The sequence below is a fragment of the Bemisia tabaci genome, chromosome 10 (assembly GCF_918797505.1).
Source record: "Bemisia tabaci chromosome 10, PGI_BMITA_v3".
NCBI classification, from domain to species: domain Eukaryota; kingdom Metazoa; phylum Arthropoda; class Insecta; order Hemiptera; family Aleyrodidae; genus Bemisia; species Bemisia tabaci.
Genome location: NC_092802.1, coordinates 10,472,842 through 10,489,894, shown reverse-complemented (window position 1 = coordinate 10,489,894; position 17,053 = coordinate 10,472,842). Strand labels below are relative to the sequence as shown.

Here is a 17,053-nt window from a genome sequence, read left to right as displayed (position 1 = left end):
CATTTGCTGCTTTCGCAAATTGGCCCCAAATGTTCCATAAAAATTAAAAAAAAAAAAAAAAAATCAGACTTAGGTGGCTAAATTATCAGATGCTTTTCGAATTTGAAGCCTAAAATTTGTCACAGCCATGATTTTGTTGCATCCTTGCGTTTAGCTTGACTGAATTGGCATCTCTCCAAAAGACTTGAGTGCCCAAATTTGGGAATGCAAGAAAAACCGCGAAATCCGTTGATAATGACACATTCTAAAACTCAGAGTGTTTAATTATTGAAGCCGTGAATTAATTGATCACGTTTATAACTATACAAAGATTCATTAAGGGTGGATCAATACAGTTCTTACTGTTTATCTCGTATTTTTATTGCTGGACCTTAAGTCTTTTTGAGACTGACCGTTTCAATTTCCTGCTCCATTTTCAAAAACCTTTATCAGTCTCTACCTCCTTAAAATCAAACCCACTTACAATGATGACTGCTCTAATTTGGGGGCAAAGTGATAACTATGATCAGATGCACCTGTTTTGGTAATAACCTACCGTTAAATTAAATTCAAACCTTGAAAAATTGTCCACCATTTTAATAATGAATGCCTTCAGTTTTTTAAAGGTCTTGCTTTCACCGGTGCTTGGGTCTGTTTTGATGACTTTGACCGTATTGAAGTTGGTGTTTTGTCCGTGGTGGCCCAACAGCTAATATCCATCTCTCAAGCAATTCAAAATAATGCGGAGCTTTTTATTTTTGAAGGCACTGAGATTCGACTGAATAATTCTTGCTATGTTTGCATCGTAATGAACCCGAAGTATGAGTCAGTGTCTATCTTACCTGACAATTTAAAGGTTTGCTTTTAGTTGTTTTTCTGCTTTTAATTCAAGTGATGGAGATTATCCACTGTGCGTAGGACCTAGCAAAAGTAGGAAGAACTACAATTCATCAGGGAATTAGAAATATCTGCGCAAATTCTATGAGGAAATTGGTACAAGAAACTGGGAATTTCTTCTTTTTTCGCTCCAGGATCTTTTTTTTTTTTTTTTTTTTTTTAATTTGCGGTTGATGTTGACTGGCCTTTTAAATATTAGACAAAAGATCAAAACGTTTATTTTCCCCTGAACTCTGAAGAAGAATATTATTTTTTTCAAGAGAATCCAGAAGTAAAATACAGTAAAACTTCACTTTATCAGATTGCAAGGTAACAAATTCTGCGAAAAAAACTTAATTCTACGAATTTTTGTCAATTTTTGCTGATCTCCGCAAGTAAGAATTAACGGATCGAATTGGCAGCCCTGTGAAATCCCATAAATTGAGGTCTGCTGTTGTCAAGAAAAATCAGTGATGTAAAAATATCAGGGAATTAAAACAAAATTAAGAATTCTAGATGCAACAAGTTTAGTTTTTTTACACTGCTGCTGTTTCGTAATTTTTAGACTTTAGCATTCTAAGCTTTTACTGTGTTATGTGAGCATCTGTTAAGAAGGATACATGCATAATTTATTTTTAATAATCTTGAGTCTTTAATGCAGAATGTTAAATGGATAAATGTGAGATGTACCTCCACTTTCCGTGTTTAATACGTGAACTGGCTTGACATTTTGCACCAATATTAGAGGATCTTACTGTCCAAGTGCTTATTGTTTTACGCAAGACAGCAAAGACAACACATTATCCAAACCCTTCACGTTTAAATTTTAATACCGAACTGATTTTTTCATTTTCAGGCTCTATTCCGCAACATTGCCATGATTAAACCTGATGTTCATCTTGTGGCTGAAGTTATGCTCCAATGTTTTGGTTTTATTGATGTCAAGAATTTATCGTCAAAGTTAGTGATTGCCTATGAACGATTTCACACCCTTCTATCCCGACAATCTCACTATAATTTTGGTAAATAAAGTTGATTTTAATTAAATCACTCAGCTTGAAAATAATTCAACTCAGAGTTTTTTAAGTTCGTATCAGTTTATAGAGACACATTCTTCAGAAATAGGCTCATATATTGCCAATAGAATTTGTTGTCCTACACAATGGACATAGGAAGCAGGGGTAGGGCTGTTCTATCGGTTGTCGGTAAGCTACCAAAATAGTTCCGTTAAGAAAAAGTCACGATGAGAGCGCTCTTGCCAATAGCAATCAGAGTTTTTGGAGCTGACAAAAATAAGCTGTTGCCATTTGTACATCTATTTCATGCGCCGCCGAGCCAGGCAATCTGATAAACCGACGCACGGGGCAACAATGCATTGAGTGCGAGCTCTCAAAAATCCGATAAGGCCGGCTGTCAACTATATCATCGCCACTGTCGGTACTGCCGCCAGTTTCAATAAGAGACGATATTGATAGTGTTTCGGCAATAATTCGTTTGAACATCCCTAAGCAGGGGTGCAAAAAGTTCCTAACCTTCCTGTGATTCGAAGTCTTCCTCCCATTTCGCAAACTCCTTTTTTCTCAACATTTTCCAAGCCATCATCCTATTTTCATCTTTTATTCACTAATTGCTACGATTTTGAGAAAAAAAAGACTCAAATTTTACCGTAATTCTATGAAAAACACAACAATTTCACGGCTATTGATAAAGTAAGATGTTTCGAATTTCTATCGCAAGTTGGTCCTCCCAATTTTTATGCGAGCAGCTATGCAATCATGGTTGCAAGACTAAGAATTTCCTTTACGCCTAGTAGAAAGTGTCCCAAAAGACTGAAAACAGTGAAAAAATTGGCTGTAACTCACAAATTGTAGATTTAGGGTTTGAAAATATTTCCAGCTGATTCCTTGGGTCTAAAACAGTGTATTTTATTCTGTTTCAGTGTTTTTAAAATTCTCAGTTGTTTTTTCATAAAATGGAAAATGAGGATTTATCTACTATGACACTCTAGCAAATTGACCTCTCATCTTATTAGTGTATCTTCTTTTGTCTTCAGGTTTAGGAGCTATCCGATTCAACCTAATGCATGCAAGAGACTTAAAAATTGAACATCCCGTTGAGAAAGAAAGTCTCATTTTGGCTCGATCAGTTGCTGAAATCAATATTCCAAAGTTGCATTCCTCAGATGTTGATTTATTTCATGAAGTTCTTCAAAGTGTATTTCCAGAACACACTCGGTCCATGGAAGAGCATAATATTTTTGAGGAGTCTGTCATTGAGGTATGGTTTTTCTCATTGATTCAGCGATAAAAATTCCTCCTTGCCTCCCTGCCACCCAATTCAACTCATGGTTTGCAGATACTAATTTCTTAAAACCAAAGATAGAAAATTCCGAAATTCCCGTTTTTTAGACAATCTATATTATGTAATGTTATCTCATTTCTTAATACCTTTTTAATGTAATTTAATTCAACTCAGTTAATGTATAGATAGATAAAAGGCTTCTTCTTGTAGTGCAAGTTCCTTTAGTATTACAACATTTTTAAATAAAATTTTTCTTAAAAAAAGGGAAAAAAAGAGATTCGTAGTTACCTGATTATCAAGGTGAACCAATGTATTGCAGTGCTTTTGAATCGGCATGAAACGTGCTAGCAAGGTCTGTTCTGAAAATACCATTTTCATGCATGTCTCAGATTTTTGAGTCTCAGGGTTGCCTACAGTCCGAAAAACCTGGAAAGTTAGGAAATGTATGACAACCTGGAAACATAAGGGCAAATTAAAGAACGCACAAGAAAAGTCAGGGAATTTCATCAATTTTCAGGGAAGTAACACCAGGGCTCAGCAACCTCTGCCGGTGGATGCCATTCGAGAGAACAAAGGAAACAACCTTTGAATCCATTTTTCCTTAATTTGAATCTCTAAAAGTTGAGATTTTGTTCATAGTTAAGCGAAATTCAGTGTAACTAAAGAAAAAGAAATGTAAGTGGAAGTTTTGTTCAAAGGTCAGAGAAAGTCAGGGAATAGTGAAATGAAGAAATTATGGAAACCCTTGAATTTGCTTTCCAGGAAACATTAAATGCAGAGCCAAATTTTTGGATACCTGCTCTGTTGAGTTCTATTGAACTCTGAAATCATAATACTGTTTTCCGATGGACTCTTTAAATCGTCGCCTTCCTGACATAAAGATGTAACTACACTTTGCGATGAGCCTTGTAGTCCATGTAACTGAATACTTTTCTAGGCTCATCTTTTAGTAAAGTTACGCCCACTTGTCAACCAAGCGACGAAATCATGCCAGTACCTGAGAGATGAGTGCTTTTAAATTTGCTAACACTTAACAATTATTTTTTTGCTCTTTAACATCTTTTTTTTGGGGGGAGGGGAGGGGAGGAATAGGGTCTTAGCGTAAATTATGAACTTTAAACTGAAGGAAGTTTCCTGTCCTCAGGTATGCAAGAAGAAGAATTTACAAGCACACAAATGTTTGATATCCAAAATGAAAGAAATAATGGATATGCTGAATATTACTCCTGGTGTTTTACTTGTTGGAGAATCATTCTGTGGGAAAACTACTATCCTTCAAGTAAGAATTTTTCTTTTTTATCCATTGTTTTCAAAAGTGAAAATTATGGTGTTAACCATCTAGCCATTACCTATGCTTTTTGTGCCAAGAAAAATTCCATGCGTTTCTTTTTCATAATATTCAGAAAATAATTCATTTGTAACCAAAGGATTTTAAAATTTAAGAAAATTCTCTTAGTTGATTGCTACAAAGTTTTCAAAGGTTTTTCTTATCCGATTAATCTTTTTTGGAGAAAAGGAGAGGATTTTACTAATATTTCTTAACTTTATCTTTTCAAGATTTTTTGATAAAGCATTGCTTTACTGTCGAGTGTCTCTGTTGAGGAGAGTTTGGTGTGGGCAAAAAAATCAGGCCACACTGAGCTCTCCTTAATCAAGGCTTAGTACGGATATTTACAAGAGCAACTACCTCTAAAAGAAAATCAATAGCAGTCCCGTATTTTGTTTCTTAAACAAACCAGAAAAAACGCTACCTCTTTGTTAAATTAAATGCCATCAAATTGCCTGAAAAATAGCCAGGTGTTGTTATTCGTTACATCAATAAGATATTAATATACAGGGTTTTTTTTTATTTGTTTCTATTTCAGGTTCTCATTGAAGTCTTGCATCAAACAACCCAAATCGATTACAGCTTTATTAATCCAAAGTCCGTCACTATAGAATCTCTGTATGGTGAATTTAATCGCAAAAAAAACGTTTGGGTTGATGGAATATTCTCATCCATATTTAGGTATTTTGACACATCTCAGACATTTTTGCTTGAAATCTCCAGAGAATATTCTTGGGAGGACAAAAGAGAATCACATTACATTTTGTGCAATAACAATCCTTAGTCATTCTCCACAGCCCAAGTAGCATTTTTCAAGGGAAAAATCTCGATTTGTTGCGATTTTTTCGGCGATAAAATCGCTAAGATCATCAACATTGGAGCAATTATCCTTGATCTTGTTGCAATAAAATCGCGATTTTATTGCCTGGCAATTTATCGCGATGTTATCCTAACAAAAATCGCGATTTATGGCGATTTAATCTCGATTTTATCGACGAAAATTGATCGCAATTTTATTGAACAAAAAATTGCAATGTATAGCAATTTAATTGCCATAAATCGCAATTTTTCGTTCAATAATATTGCAATAAATTGTCACTGATATAATCGCGATAATCAACCGATAAAATCGCTATTTATTGCGATCACTGCTACTTGGGAGAAGTAAGGTTTTACAACCGAGGAATCTACAAAGTAGCAAATTAAGAATCGCAATTTTGTATTTTGATGTTCAATATGGTCCTAGTAAAAAGAGTGAACACCAAACTAAACTATATGTTTGTATGAAATGTTTGCAGGAAGTACGCTGCAGATGAGAGTGATGCAAAAAGAAAATGGATCATTTTCGATGGTCCAGTTGATCCCATCTGGGTGGAAAACATTAAATCCGTATTAGATCCCACTGAAACCTTGAGTTTATCTTCTGGTGAGAATATCAGAATGAGTGACTCCATGTCGTTCTTATTTGAAACAACAACTTTAAAAGAGGTATGCCTTTCCATTGATCTTATCTGTGGTTTTGAGGCAGAGGGACGGAAGAATCTGACTGAATATTCCTTCCTCACTTTTTTTCAATTATTTTTTTTTTTTATTTTGAAATCCCTTAGTTTACTCACAGTTGAAAGCTTCGCTGCCGTTATTGGGCTGTCTGTAGGTTTCTCAGGGCTTTATGGTTAATTTTTTTCAATTTTTTCAACCTCCTTCTCCTCTTAATAACACATTTATAACCCTGTTTCAAACCTCCGAAAATCCTTGGTTCTCTCAAGGATACGCACTTTTATCAAGTTGCATTTTATTCAAAATGCAAATGCTATCTTCTCAAAAATGTTTTGTGTACCGTTCTTTTGAAGAAAAATGAGGAGTCATCACCAATGAGCCCACAACAATGTCTTAAAAGTAGTATTAAGTAACCTTTTCTGCAACTTATCAAAATAAAGTTGAAGACCTTAAATCAAGAACAGGCTAAGTGCCAAAAAAATGAAAATCGAGTTAGACCTCGAATAGTGTTCTATGTACCAAGGACAGCAACCTGTGAAACGGGTTGAGTGCCACGACCATGATAGTAGTGTGCAGCGTGCCCTGATAGGTAGTGGTACTCAGTATGTGCCAGGCAACCTATGGGAAATAAATGTTGAATAACTGAAACTTGACTTTTGGCACTTAGCCCGTTATTGATTTAAGGTCTTCAGTTACTCTCAACTACTTTGAGTTCAACAGGTGACTAAAGTCCCATAGTGAGTTCATCAACAATTTCCTTTGAAATTCATCCTAATAAACTTTTTTGCAGATACAATTTGGATAGAGTTAAAACAGTAGAATCACATCTCCACTGCCATGTTTCAAAATCTCATCTCTCATTTTAATTTTTGGACAGAAACCTACCAATATCCCAATTTGAAAATTGTTGCAAATTCCCTCGCCCATATGAAGGGTTTTCCCCAAAAAATTTAGGCGCAAATGGCAGTTGGTTTTTTTCCATAAAATTAAAATAAGAATGTAGATTTTGAAACGTTGCAATGTAGATTTTGATATTTTTCTTAGTTTCTGTCAGAAATTTGAAGTCAGAGAAAAACATTTTGAAAATGAAAATAGGAATCCAATTCTTCCTTTAGTAACGAGTCTGCAGAAAAATTAAAACTTCAAATATTGGAATATTGCTCTCTTTAATTAGACTTAATTTGTCTCAATTTCTCTCTGCTGAAATTGTTATATCTACCTTGCTGTTTTTAACGCATTCATAGGATGTAATTTTATCTTGGTCATAAAATCATTCTTTTTAAAGTTATATCTCACAATTTCATTGTTTGAACTCCTTCTCTCAGGCCTCTCCAGGCACCATCGCACGGTGTAATGTCATCTACGTTGATCCAACGGCACTCAGTTGGCAGCATGTGGTAGATAGCTGGATGGCGTGTCTTCCCAAAGAGTGGATAAACTTCCGGGCTGTATTTGTAACGATGTTTAACTGGCTTATTCCCCCGTGTCTCAGCTTTGTGGAGACTAGCTGCACCAAAGTGTTGCGGGTGACAAATAATAAGATCGTAAAGTAAGCTATCCATTCTGCTTTCTTTTTAGAACATTTGAGTGTACTAAATCTTCAATCATAGACACTAAAACAAAGAAAATTGTACTCTAATAATTAATAAACACAGAATTTTTTAGGCGCAGCAGAGAATTAATGATATTCATTGTCACTGAAAAATTCTGGTCGCATTCATTTGATCTGTCAATTGACCTCTGCATGTCAATTTTGAATTTTTAACTGTAGAAAATTTAAAAAAAATCCTGGAAATGATACAATTTTGTACAATTTTAACGTCAAAATTTGCCTCACTTAATATAAAAAAATTTTAAAGGAAGATCGCCAATATTTTTATATTTTTTGGAACTGTGACATCAGCAAACTATTCTAGAATGGATACATGACATGCATGGTTTTTTATCTTTTTCATTCTAGAAGTCTTACTCAATTCGTCAAAATGTTACTGTCTGATGCATTGGATGAAAATGATCAAAATTTTACCCATTTCTTAATTTGGATTCAAGCAGTATTTTTATATGCTGGTCACTGGTCGTTTGGAGGGACTTTAAACAGTGATTCTCGCCTCATTTTTGATGAGTTTTACAAAAATTTGTGGAGAGGTTTGTTCTTTAGCTTAAAAAAAAATTTAGAGAACTTGTGTCAGATAAATGGGCACTTGCTTCTTTTCTTTTCGCAAGCGACTGGACTGCTGAGTGCTGTCATCCAGTAGCAACCAAGGATTCAACGGCTGGCAATGCTGCCATCTTGCACAAATACCTAAAACCGTCTACCGCACATGACAGTCAGTCAACAACTGCCAGTTCATCTGACACAAGTTCCATCAACTTTTGAAGTTTACTTTTAAATTAATGAGGTTTTGCTTTTTCAATACCGAGGGTTTTTTTGATGGGGGGGGGGGGGGGGGGGTGATTTCAACGGTAAACCTAAATTTTGGTGTTAAATTTTCAAAATGAAAAAGTTAAAAAGAACATGTGTTGCTAAGAAAGCAGTAGCAGATTTTAAACATTTATATGGTTTTTATGTGTCTGCAATCTGATGGTCAGCATTTAAATAGAATTTATCTTTCAAATACATATATTTACCGCCTCACCAAATTTTCCTTAACCACAAATTATTTGGAATCATGTTCTTTTTTTTTTGTCAGAGGTTTTTTTTTTAAACTGATCAAAATATTATGCATCGCTTTTGCACATTTGTTAGTTATTTGCTCAATTGATTTGTTGATGTATCCAGTCCCTTTGAGAGCAAAATTGAGGTAAAGCTAGGTTTATAGCTGACGGTTCTTTTATTCAGCTGTTTTGAATCATAAATCGGACTGAAGAACAAAGCAGCAGTGCAAAAAATCATTATCCAACATGCCTAAGAAAAAGATCATTATTATTCAAAGTTTTTCTTTACAAAGGGCTGTTTTCCAATAAAGTCTGCAATTAGAATTCCTCATGTTACTTTTAAATTTTTTCCATAACAAAATTTTTCACTTTCCAGGAGACGATGAAAATAATTTGATGCCGGCGACTGAGGAACTAGAAAAAATTGAAATAGTAATTCCTGTTGACGGGTCACTATTTGACTACTATTATCAGTTCAAAGCAAAAGGGTCTTGGAAATATTGGCCCGAGTTTGTACGAAATTTCAAAATTGATGAATCAAGCAATATTCAACAAGTCTTGGTACCAACCGTTGATGCAGCCAGGTATTATTCATGAAAATTTTCTTGATAGCAATTTTGGGAGCTCAGGCCTCAGAAGAATACCTCAAGTAGGGTTTGGCTTGACATAGGATCATTGTTAGAATATTTTAAATTTTACCTGTTTTTCCTGATTTTTTCATCAATAGTGGCACCAAAAATTGGGTAGAACAGGTTAAATTTGACATATCTTGACCAATCAAAGGTCGCATTTGGAACAGACTCAATCCCAAAATTTTAGCCAGTCTTTCCACTCGAAAAGTGGTCGCCTGAAAATTTTGTATGTTTACATTGATGAATAAAATTATGTACATATACATTTTTTGTTGGCAGCCATCACCAAAATTCTAAAACTCTTCACCTCTCTTAATTTAAAAATCTAAATTTTCGTTTATACTCCTATTTTCAAAATTATCTGTAAAGACGTTAATAGCCTGAGTCGCTGAATGTCTTAAAATTATAATAACTAACTAACTAACTAACTACATTTTGCCACACAAAAGCTTAAGTATATAAATTACTTAATGTTTATATTTGCACTGGCTTTACAAATAACTACTGGAAGGAGGAGTATATTTCAAACATGCTGTCCACGCTGTTTTTTCAAAAGTAAATTTTTATTTTTTAAAAAAAAAATGAATTTACAATCTCATAACTGAAGCGCTGGGTGCAGAAGGGCATTTCTTGGTTGCAGTGTCTCAAAATCTCCGCTAATGTTCTATCCATTATTTAAAGCTAATGTATACAATTTGTTGTAACTTTTACAAAATATTCTTCATGATTTTGCAATGCTGAAAACGTAAAATTTCAGGAAATTCACCCAATAGCTTCCTCTTTAAAATAAAAATTAGCACTGGAAACTCTGGAACACTGCAACTAAGAAATGCCCCCAACGCCTCAACTATACACATTATTTCTAGAAACATTTGTATCTATGATTAGTTTTTCAAAATCTAACTCTAAATTCCTGAAGAGTGCCTCAATTACCATAAGAGAACTATTATTTTTTTTATCTATTGATCTTTTTTAAATATTTAACAGGTATAACTATGTACTAGATATGCACATTCGCCATGGAGTTCCAGCTTTGTTGTTTGGTCCAACTGGCACCGGCAAATCATTTTACATTCAAAATCTTCTAACCAGCCATCTGTCCATGGAAAAATTTGTCCCCGGTGTGATTACCCTCTCCTCTCTATCTACACCAAAATATATCCAGGTAGTTCAATTTTACAAAAATAAAAATTCCGTTGTGGTGAATGTGGCGTGAAGACATAACTTAGGAGATATATGAAGGAGAGACTTCTTTTTTTGGGAGATGGAAGCAAAAATCTGAACACTGATAAAAAACGACGGACTAAGTCCAGCACATCTAATAACATGCAGTATGCTCGGTCAGCTCACTCATACATACATACACACCTATGATACCTTAATTGAATGTTTTGTTGCATAGAACTTATCAATATGTTTATTGCACACTTTTTGCAACAATGTTCCTGTCAGGCCAAAAAAACTTGCAACAAAAAGCAAAATTTGGACCCTTTCCAACCACAGTTTCCACTGTCGGTCACGACACTACCACTTCCCATTTGCGCACATGTAACCAGCACCCTACAATTAGTTCTTGATGGTGTCCAGGACCGGGGAAAACTGGGAGAACCGGGATTTATCAAGGAATGAAACTTTTCAGGAAAAATTAGAAAAAAATCAGGAGATATGTTCCTAAATTCAGAAATATTTTCTGATACCTCTTTGAGATCATTTAAGGTGTACGTTTCTGCTTTTGAGCAGCCATTATTGACCTATTGAATATTCAAATCGTTAGAAAAGTAAAAAAGCTTTCATTGAAAATGCCTTCGAAACTTAGAATTCTAATGTGCGCCCAAGAATCGTCTGAAAGATGAAAAAAGTCTATATTCATATCTGAAACTCCGCGGAATTATATATGTAGTTTTTCTCAAAATGATCCCGGAGAAGTGGTAAAAGACTTTAATCTCTCATCAGGAAATAAGATCTTGAAAATCAGGGAAAAGTCAGGAGAAAATCGGGAACCGAGCCTGGTCAACAATTCTAAACACCTTGATATAATTGCAATGAAAGGGCAGTAAAATTGCATTTTCTTAAAGAAAAAATTGAAATTTATCAATCCAAAAATTGTACGTAAGTCAAAATAGCAGCTCCATCTCTGCATTTCTAATTAATTCGATGAGCATTGTGAAAGAGATTTTTGCAACAAATTCAGTGAGACTCTTTTCAGGAACTCAGGTATTCAAGGATTTCTCAAAAAGTAGGAATTTTGTAGAACAAATTGGTATTTTTGATTCCCTCTCGAATGGATGGGCGTACGGTTATTGAATTTGTGATGTTCATATTACTTTCTAAAGTTTATATTTTTTCTGTATTTCTGTTTTACCCCAGGACATGATAATCTCGAAACTATTAAGGTACAAGCACCAAACATTTGGACCTCCTAGTGGCAAGAGAGGTGTTCTTTTTATCGATGATGTTCACATGCCTCTCTCAGATCAATATGGAACGAAACCTGCAATAGAGTTACTGAAATTTCTTCTGGACTATAACTTTGTGTAAGTCGTGATTTCCGTAGTTCTCTCAGTCGAGTTGAATACTTGCTCACTTTTTGCTATCCTGCTAAGATTGTAGTACACTAAAATATTATTATTTTGTGAAAATAGAATATCAGTCAATGGTATTTGTCATGGTATAACGTGAAGATCATTAGCCAATTTAGGATTCTAATGCTTATGGTACCATACAGTACATATGGACGTATTTCTACCAAACAGAACCAGACACAGGTGAGAAAGAAGGGGTGTGCTTGTTAGTCAAGGGCTGTAAAAATGAATGGGAACTATAAAGTGCCAGTATTAGCGCCAGGCAGAGCTGCCACTGAGGCTCCGCCTAGCCTCGGTGTTTTCAACTCATGAACCCTGTCCACAATGCTCTTGTTACATGTCCATGGCTCATGAGTACCGCATTCAGTTGGCACCTAGTTCCATTTGACAGAATGTAAAATCCTGCTTTTCCATTTCTTCAAAGAGAATCACACCCACTTCACCATTGTTTCTTTGCAGCTTTCTAGAGCACACCATATCTTTTTCACTCGTCTATAGTTCTGTTTGCCAGAAGTATATCCATACATTGATCTGATACGCAGAATTTTATTGCTATTTTATATCTGGGCCAGTAGCCAGGATTTTACAATTTGTGTGCAGGAAGTTGCATCAAAATTTTCCTGGTCCTCTTAAAGGTTTGAACCTTTTTAATTGTTAATTTTTTTATTTTAAAATGTTACTTGATTCTTCGGACAGTTTTTGCAACCGATTCGATTATCTTTTCAGTTTACTTGATGCACAATAGTTTCTGCTTTTTTGGTTATCAGTCTGAAATTTCTTTACAGCGGTTGCAGTCTTTTCGGTCCCCTCTGCTCCTAGCTTAATTCAAACCAATGACAAAATAATCAAGCAAAATATGTGTCCATTTTCAAAGAGCTCTTTCTTTTTTTCCCCTTTTTTCCCTTTTTTCCCTCGTAAAATAATATTTTTCTTTTATTATTTTTAGTTACAACTTAAAGACAAAATCAGAGATGGACTTCCATAATTTAGTATTCATCGCTAGTATGGGCTCAGTGAGTAGTGAAAATTATAGCGTCAGCCTGCGGTTTCTTCATCAGTTTAATTGTTTCAAAATCAACTCTTTCTCCGATGAAATCATCACAAGAATTTTTTCAACTTTAATAATGGCAGGATTCAGAGTAAGTACCTACCAATTAAACTAAAATTCAACTATTCTCATCATAAATTTAAAGTGCTTTGAATTTCACTCATTGCTTACCGTTAAATCCAACAACATACTTGGAAATAATCGTCTAACAAATTATTGTGCCATCCTCTATTCCTTATTCTTGTCTGAAGTTTTAGTCTGGAAAAATATTCTAAAGGAGGGGTATTGAAAGAGCCGTTTTTGGGCCCAATCTGGATTTCCTCAACTCTACAATTTTTTGCTCATTGAAGATCTATATTTTACGGAGTACATCATAATTTGGTCCTTTCCAGCCTCTTTTTGGGCCCAATACTGGCCATGGGTCTAAAGGCCGATTTTGGCGGAAAGTGTGGCTGTTGTAGGTTTGCAGTCCGATAAAGAAAAACCGGCATTTTTTGCCAAAATCGGCCCTCAGATCTATGCTTAAGCCAGCAAAAGACGCTAAAAGAGACCTAGAATAACCAAATCATGATGCATTCTGGAAAATATGGACCTTCAATGAGCAAAAAATCGTATTCAACCAAATCTAGATTGAGCTATAAGTGGGCCCAAAACGGTTTGATACCCGTCCTTTGTAAAGTTTTCTCGGAATCATAGACCATGATGTCAGTAAAAGAATATTTTCTTTCCTTTATTCTGTAAATACAACACATTCTTTTTCCGCTTTCTAGTTTACGTCATCTCTTAGTTCGGTGTAACCTCATTAAATTTTATTTTCAGCGTAATGGTTTCTCCACTGAGCTTTATCCTGTCGCAGTCTCTATCATCAGCTCTACCCTAGAAATGTACAAATTCTCAATGAAGTATCTTCTACCAACACCAACCAAGTCCCACTACATGTTTAGTCTCAGTGATTTTGCCAGAGTTGTTTACGGTTGTATTCTTTGTAGAAGGGAATCAGTTGACAGCAAAAGAGTCCTTGTTCGGTAAGTTGTTGACCCATGAGGTTTCATTATCATTAACAGTCACAAAGCTTGGAGAGCACAGCACAGCAGAAGAGACCATTAACTCATTGCCAAATTTATATTTTGAAAAGACGTGCAGCAGTGTCTTACATGGGCCAATTAAATGTACAATTTCTTAATATTTCGAATAATAGAAAGCTGTTGAAAAATTTTCCCCATTTTTGGGGGTTTCAATATAAAAAAATTGCAGAAAATTTTATTTAGTTTTCACATGTCTATTTTCATAGCGTAATTTGTAACTCACATGCTGAACTCTCTGAAAAGGTGCAGTGTTGATTTTTTTTTCCAAAGAACAAACATTTTTTCCTGGGGATGATAATTTTTTAGGAGAACTAAATGGAATTTCTGTCATGCACGGAGTCTTAAGTCTAAATCAGGTTCAATTTTAGTGCCCTCATTAGCAAAATTATTTGAAATTTTGAATTCTCTTTCTTGGTATTTTCAGATTGTGGGCTCATGAAGCCCTTCGTGTTTTTTATGACCGTCTCGTTGAGGAGGACGATCGACAAGTTTTTTATGATAAGATGATGGAATGTGTGTCTGGAATTTTCAAAGAGGATATTGGTGAAATGTTTGAGGGCCTTTATAATGCAGAACAGCAGGTGAATATAGTTTAATATTATTCACTTTCCTTTCTGGTTCCAATTCTAACTTGATGAGTTTATTTTCACATGAAATCCATCCTGGAAAGATTTCTTTACGTACTTAAATTTTAAAACCGTAGAATGTAAGTTTACAATTAACTGCAGTCTAAGGGGCAACTTATTCCAGTGAATTTCTGTATTTTGGGCTTTGTCATTCGAGCTAATATTTCCAGTCAAGCAAATATTTTGTGTTATTACCGACTCACCTATTTTACAGATGAATAAAGAAGCGTTCGCAGAACTGATATTCAGTGTGATTTTGGATCAAAGTCCTGACGATCGTAAGTATGAAGAAGTACCCTCAGTCGATCATTTTTATGATGCTGCCATGCAAGTTATTGAGGATTACAATGCAACCCATCAAAATAAAATGAGCATCGTTCTCTTCAAGTGAGTTACTAAAATGTTTTTATTTCCTCAAGTATTGAATCAACTCAACATGTTAACTGCTACGCTTTAGGGACTGGTACCTATTGAAACCTTTCTTAAATCATTTCTGTTGAGAGGAGAGAGCACTTTACAATTGTATATCTGAACCTTACGTTACACCCGCAGCCAAAAGATGCTGCTACCTCTGCCTCAGAGTGACATCTGTTGTACCTCAGTGTTGCCACAGTCAGGGAATACTGGGAAAACCGAGAAATGTTAGGGAATTTTAAGAAGTCAGGGAAAATGACGAAAGTGTAAGGGAAAAATTATTAAGTCGCTTTTAATTGCTCTCTGCCATTTGAGCCATTTTCGAGTTTGCCATTTTGAATAACAAATTTTGCCTGACAGTTATTTCGAATTATGTCTTTTTAACCCTCTGGCATAATCTCAATTTTAAGGGAATTTTACCAAAATGTGTTACGGAAATTCATTTTCTTAATTCTGTGACAACTCAGATACTTGCAAGTTCCTTGCGCTTCTCAACTTGCCGCAAATTATAAGGCAAACCTTGGCAATTAGTGTGTTAAGTGTTAATGTGTGAAAAGATCAGTTTTACAAAAACGTTTAAAAAATTGCGAGAAGACATGTTAGTTACAGCAATGTTTATTAGATTACAATTCTATCAAACCTAAGTTTGATGGATTATCTCTTAAGATGATCTTCTGGTATCCTAAACCCTCCCCCCCCCTCCACATTTCCTCTAAAGATATCTTAAACTCTACAAATTTTCCCCAGGTATGCAGTTGAGCACTTGAGTCGGATTTGTCGAATCCTGTCAATACCCGGTGGGAACGCTCTTCTTGTTGGAGTGGGCGGCTCAGGCAGACAGTCGCTCACCAGATTAGCCGGAGCTGTTTGTCGACAGAGAGTATTTCAGCCTAAAATCACTAAAAATTATTGTAAGGGTTACTCCTCATCATTTGAAGTTGCATTATAAAAGTATTTTCTTCAATTCTTCAGAAGCCTTCGCCAATGTTATTTTGATTCTGTAAGGAAAATACTAAACCAATCTGCATGCACTGATTTTTGAGGTGATTTAATGGACGCCATCTTTTGTGTCAGAACGGCATGCGACATATTGCATCCATTGGTTCCATTTTTTCAGCTATTCGTCATTTATCTCCAATTTTGAGATTGCAATTCTGTTGTCAGGAGCACTCACCTTACCTTACCTTACCTTAGGATATTGATATCGAAACTGCACTCGAATGCGATATTTTCTCTCTAAAAAAACCACGTCTTTATTACGTTGAATTTCTTTGTTAAAATTGGTAAGTGAGTGCTTTAGTCTCCTGACAACAGAATTGCGATCTCAAAATTGGAGAAAAATGACGAGTAGCCAAAAAAAATTGAACCAATGGATGCGATATATCACATGCCTTTCTGACACAAAATATGGCGTTCATCAAATCACCTTAAAGGATCTTCCCAGAAAGACCAGGTTATAAGAAGTGTCCCAACTTAAAACATGGAGGTATTCCTGAAAATTTTTTAGTCATTGTTGAGTCCAAGATATCCAGTAACAAATCTAATTTTACACTTCAAGAACCTCAGTTGGAATTTTTAAAAATATTGAATTTCAAAAAAAGAGTATTAGCATTTTTTGGAAATGAAAAGACACTCCGACACAACATACAATTTGTTGTAAACTCCCCCCCCCAAAAAAAAAAGAGGCAAAGTGTTTAAAACTTGCTGGCTAGAGCGATTCTCACAACTTTGTGTAATCAAAAAAAGCATATATTCAGATAGCTATATTAGATGCCATTACTGTGGATTTCGCTCATGAGAGCAAGTGGTTCGATCACTCCGTGAACAAATTTTATTTTTTTAAAATATTTTTTGGTAACTTCACTTTAAGTAGTTTTGATATTGGTTAGTTTAATGTTTAGATGATCAGTCGCTTTTAAATTGATTTCTTTTTAGAAGCTAATCCTTAGCTTAGGGTTAATAGCTAACAGTAAATACGTTACTTAGATGTGCTGAAGAAATCCTTCTAATTGTTTCAAAGTAGTCTTCCAA

General features: G+C 35.1%; 1 protein-coding gene across 1 annotated transcript in view; it reads left to right on the top strand.

Annotated features, from left to right (window-relative positions):
• Positions 1–17,053, top strand: part of Dhc62B (Dynein heavy chain at 62B) — a 48,999-nt gene that overhangs the window by 15,372 nt on the left and 16,574 nt on the right. The window contains exons 19-34 of the mRNA XM_019062588.2: positions 596–835; positions 1,712–1,877; positions 2,909–3,132; positions 4,301–4,435; positions 5,022–5,164; positions 5,782–5,971; positions 7,306–7,529; positions 7,941–8,125; positions 9,012–9,219; positions 10,255–10,432; positions 11,635–11,801; positions 12,796–12,988; positions 13,717–13,922; positions 14,407–14,563; positions 14,823–14,995; positions 15,770–15,933. Of these exons, the coding sequence (XP_018918133.2) occupies positions 596–835; positions 1,712–1,877; positions 2,909–3,132; positions 4,301–4,435; positions 5,022–5,164; positions 5,782–5,971; positions 7,306–7,529; positions 7,941–8,125; positions 9,012–9,219; positions 10,255–10,432; positions 11,635–11,801; positions 12,796–12,988; positions 13,717–13,922; positions 14,407–14,563; positions 14,823–14,995; positions 15,770–15,933 (2,953 nt within the window). The remainder of the gene's footprint in view (positions 1–595; positions 836–1,711; positions 1,878–2,908; positions 3,133–4,300; positions 4,436–5,021; positions 5,165–5,781; positions 5,972–7,305; positions 7,530–7,940; positions 8,126–9,011; positions 9,220–10,254; positions 10,433–11,634; positions 11,802–12,795; positions 12,989–13,716; positions 13,923–14,406; positions 14,564–14,822; positions 14,996–15,769; positions 15,934–17,053) is intronic.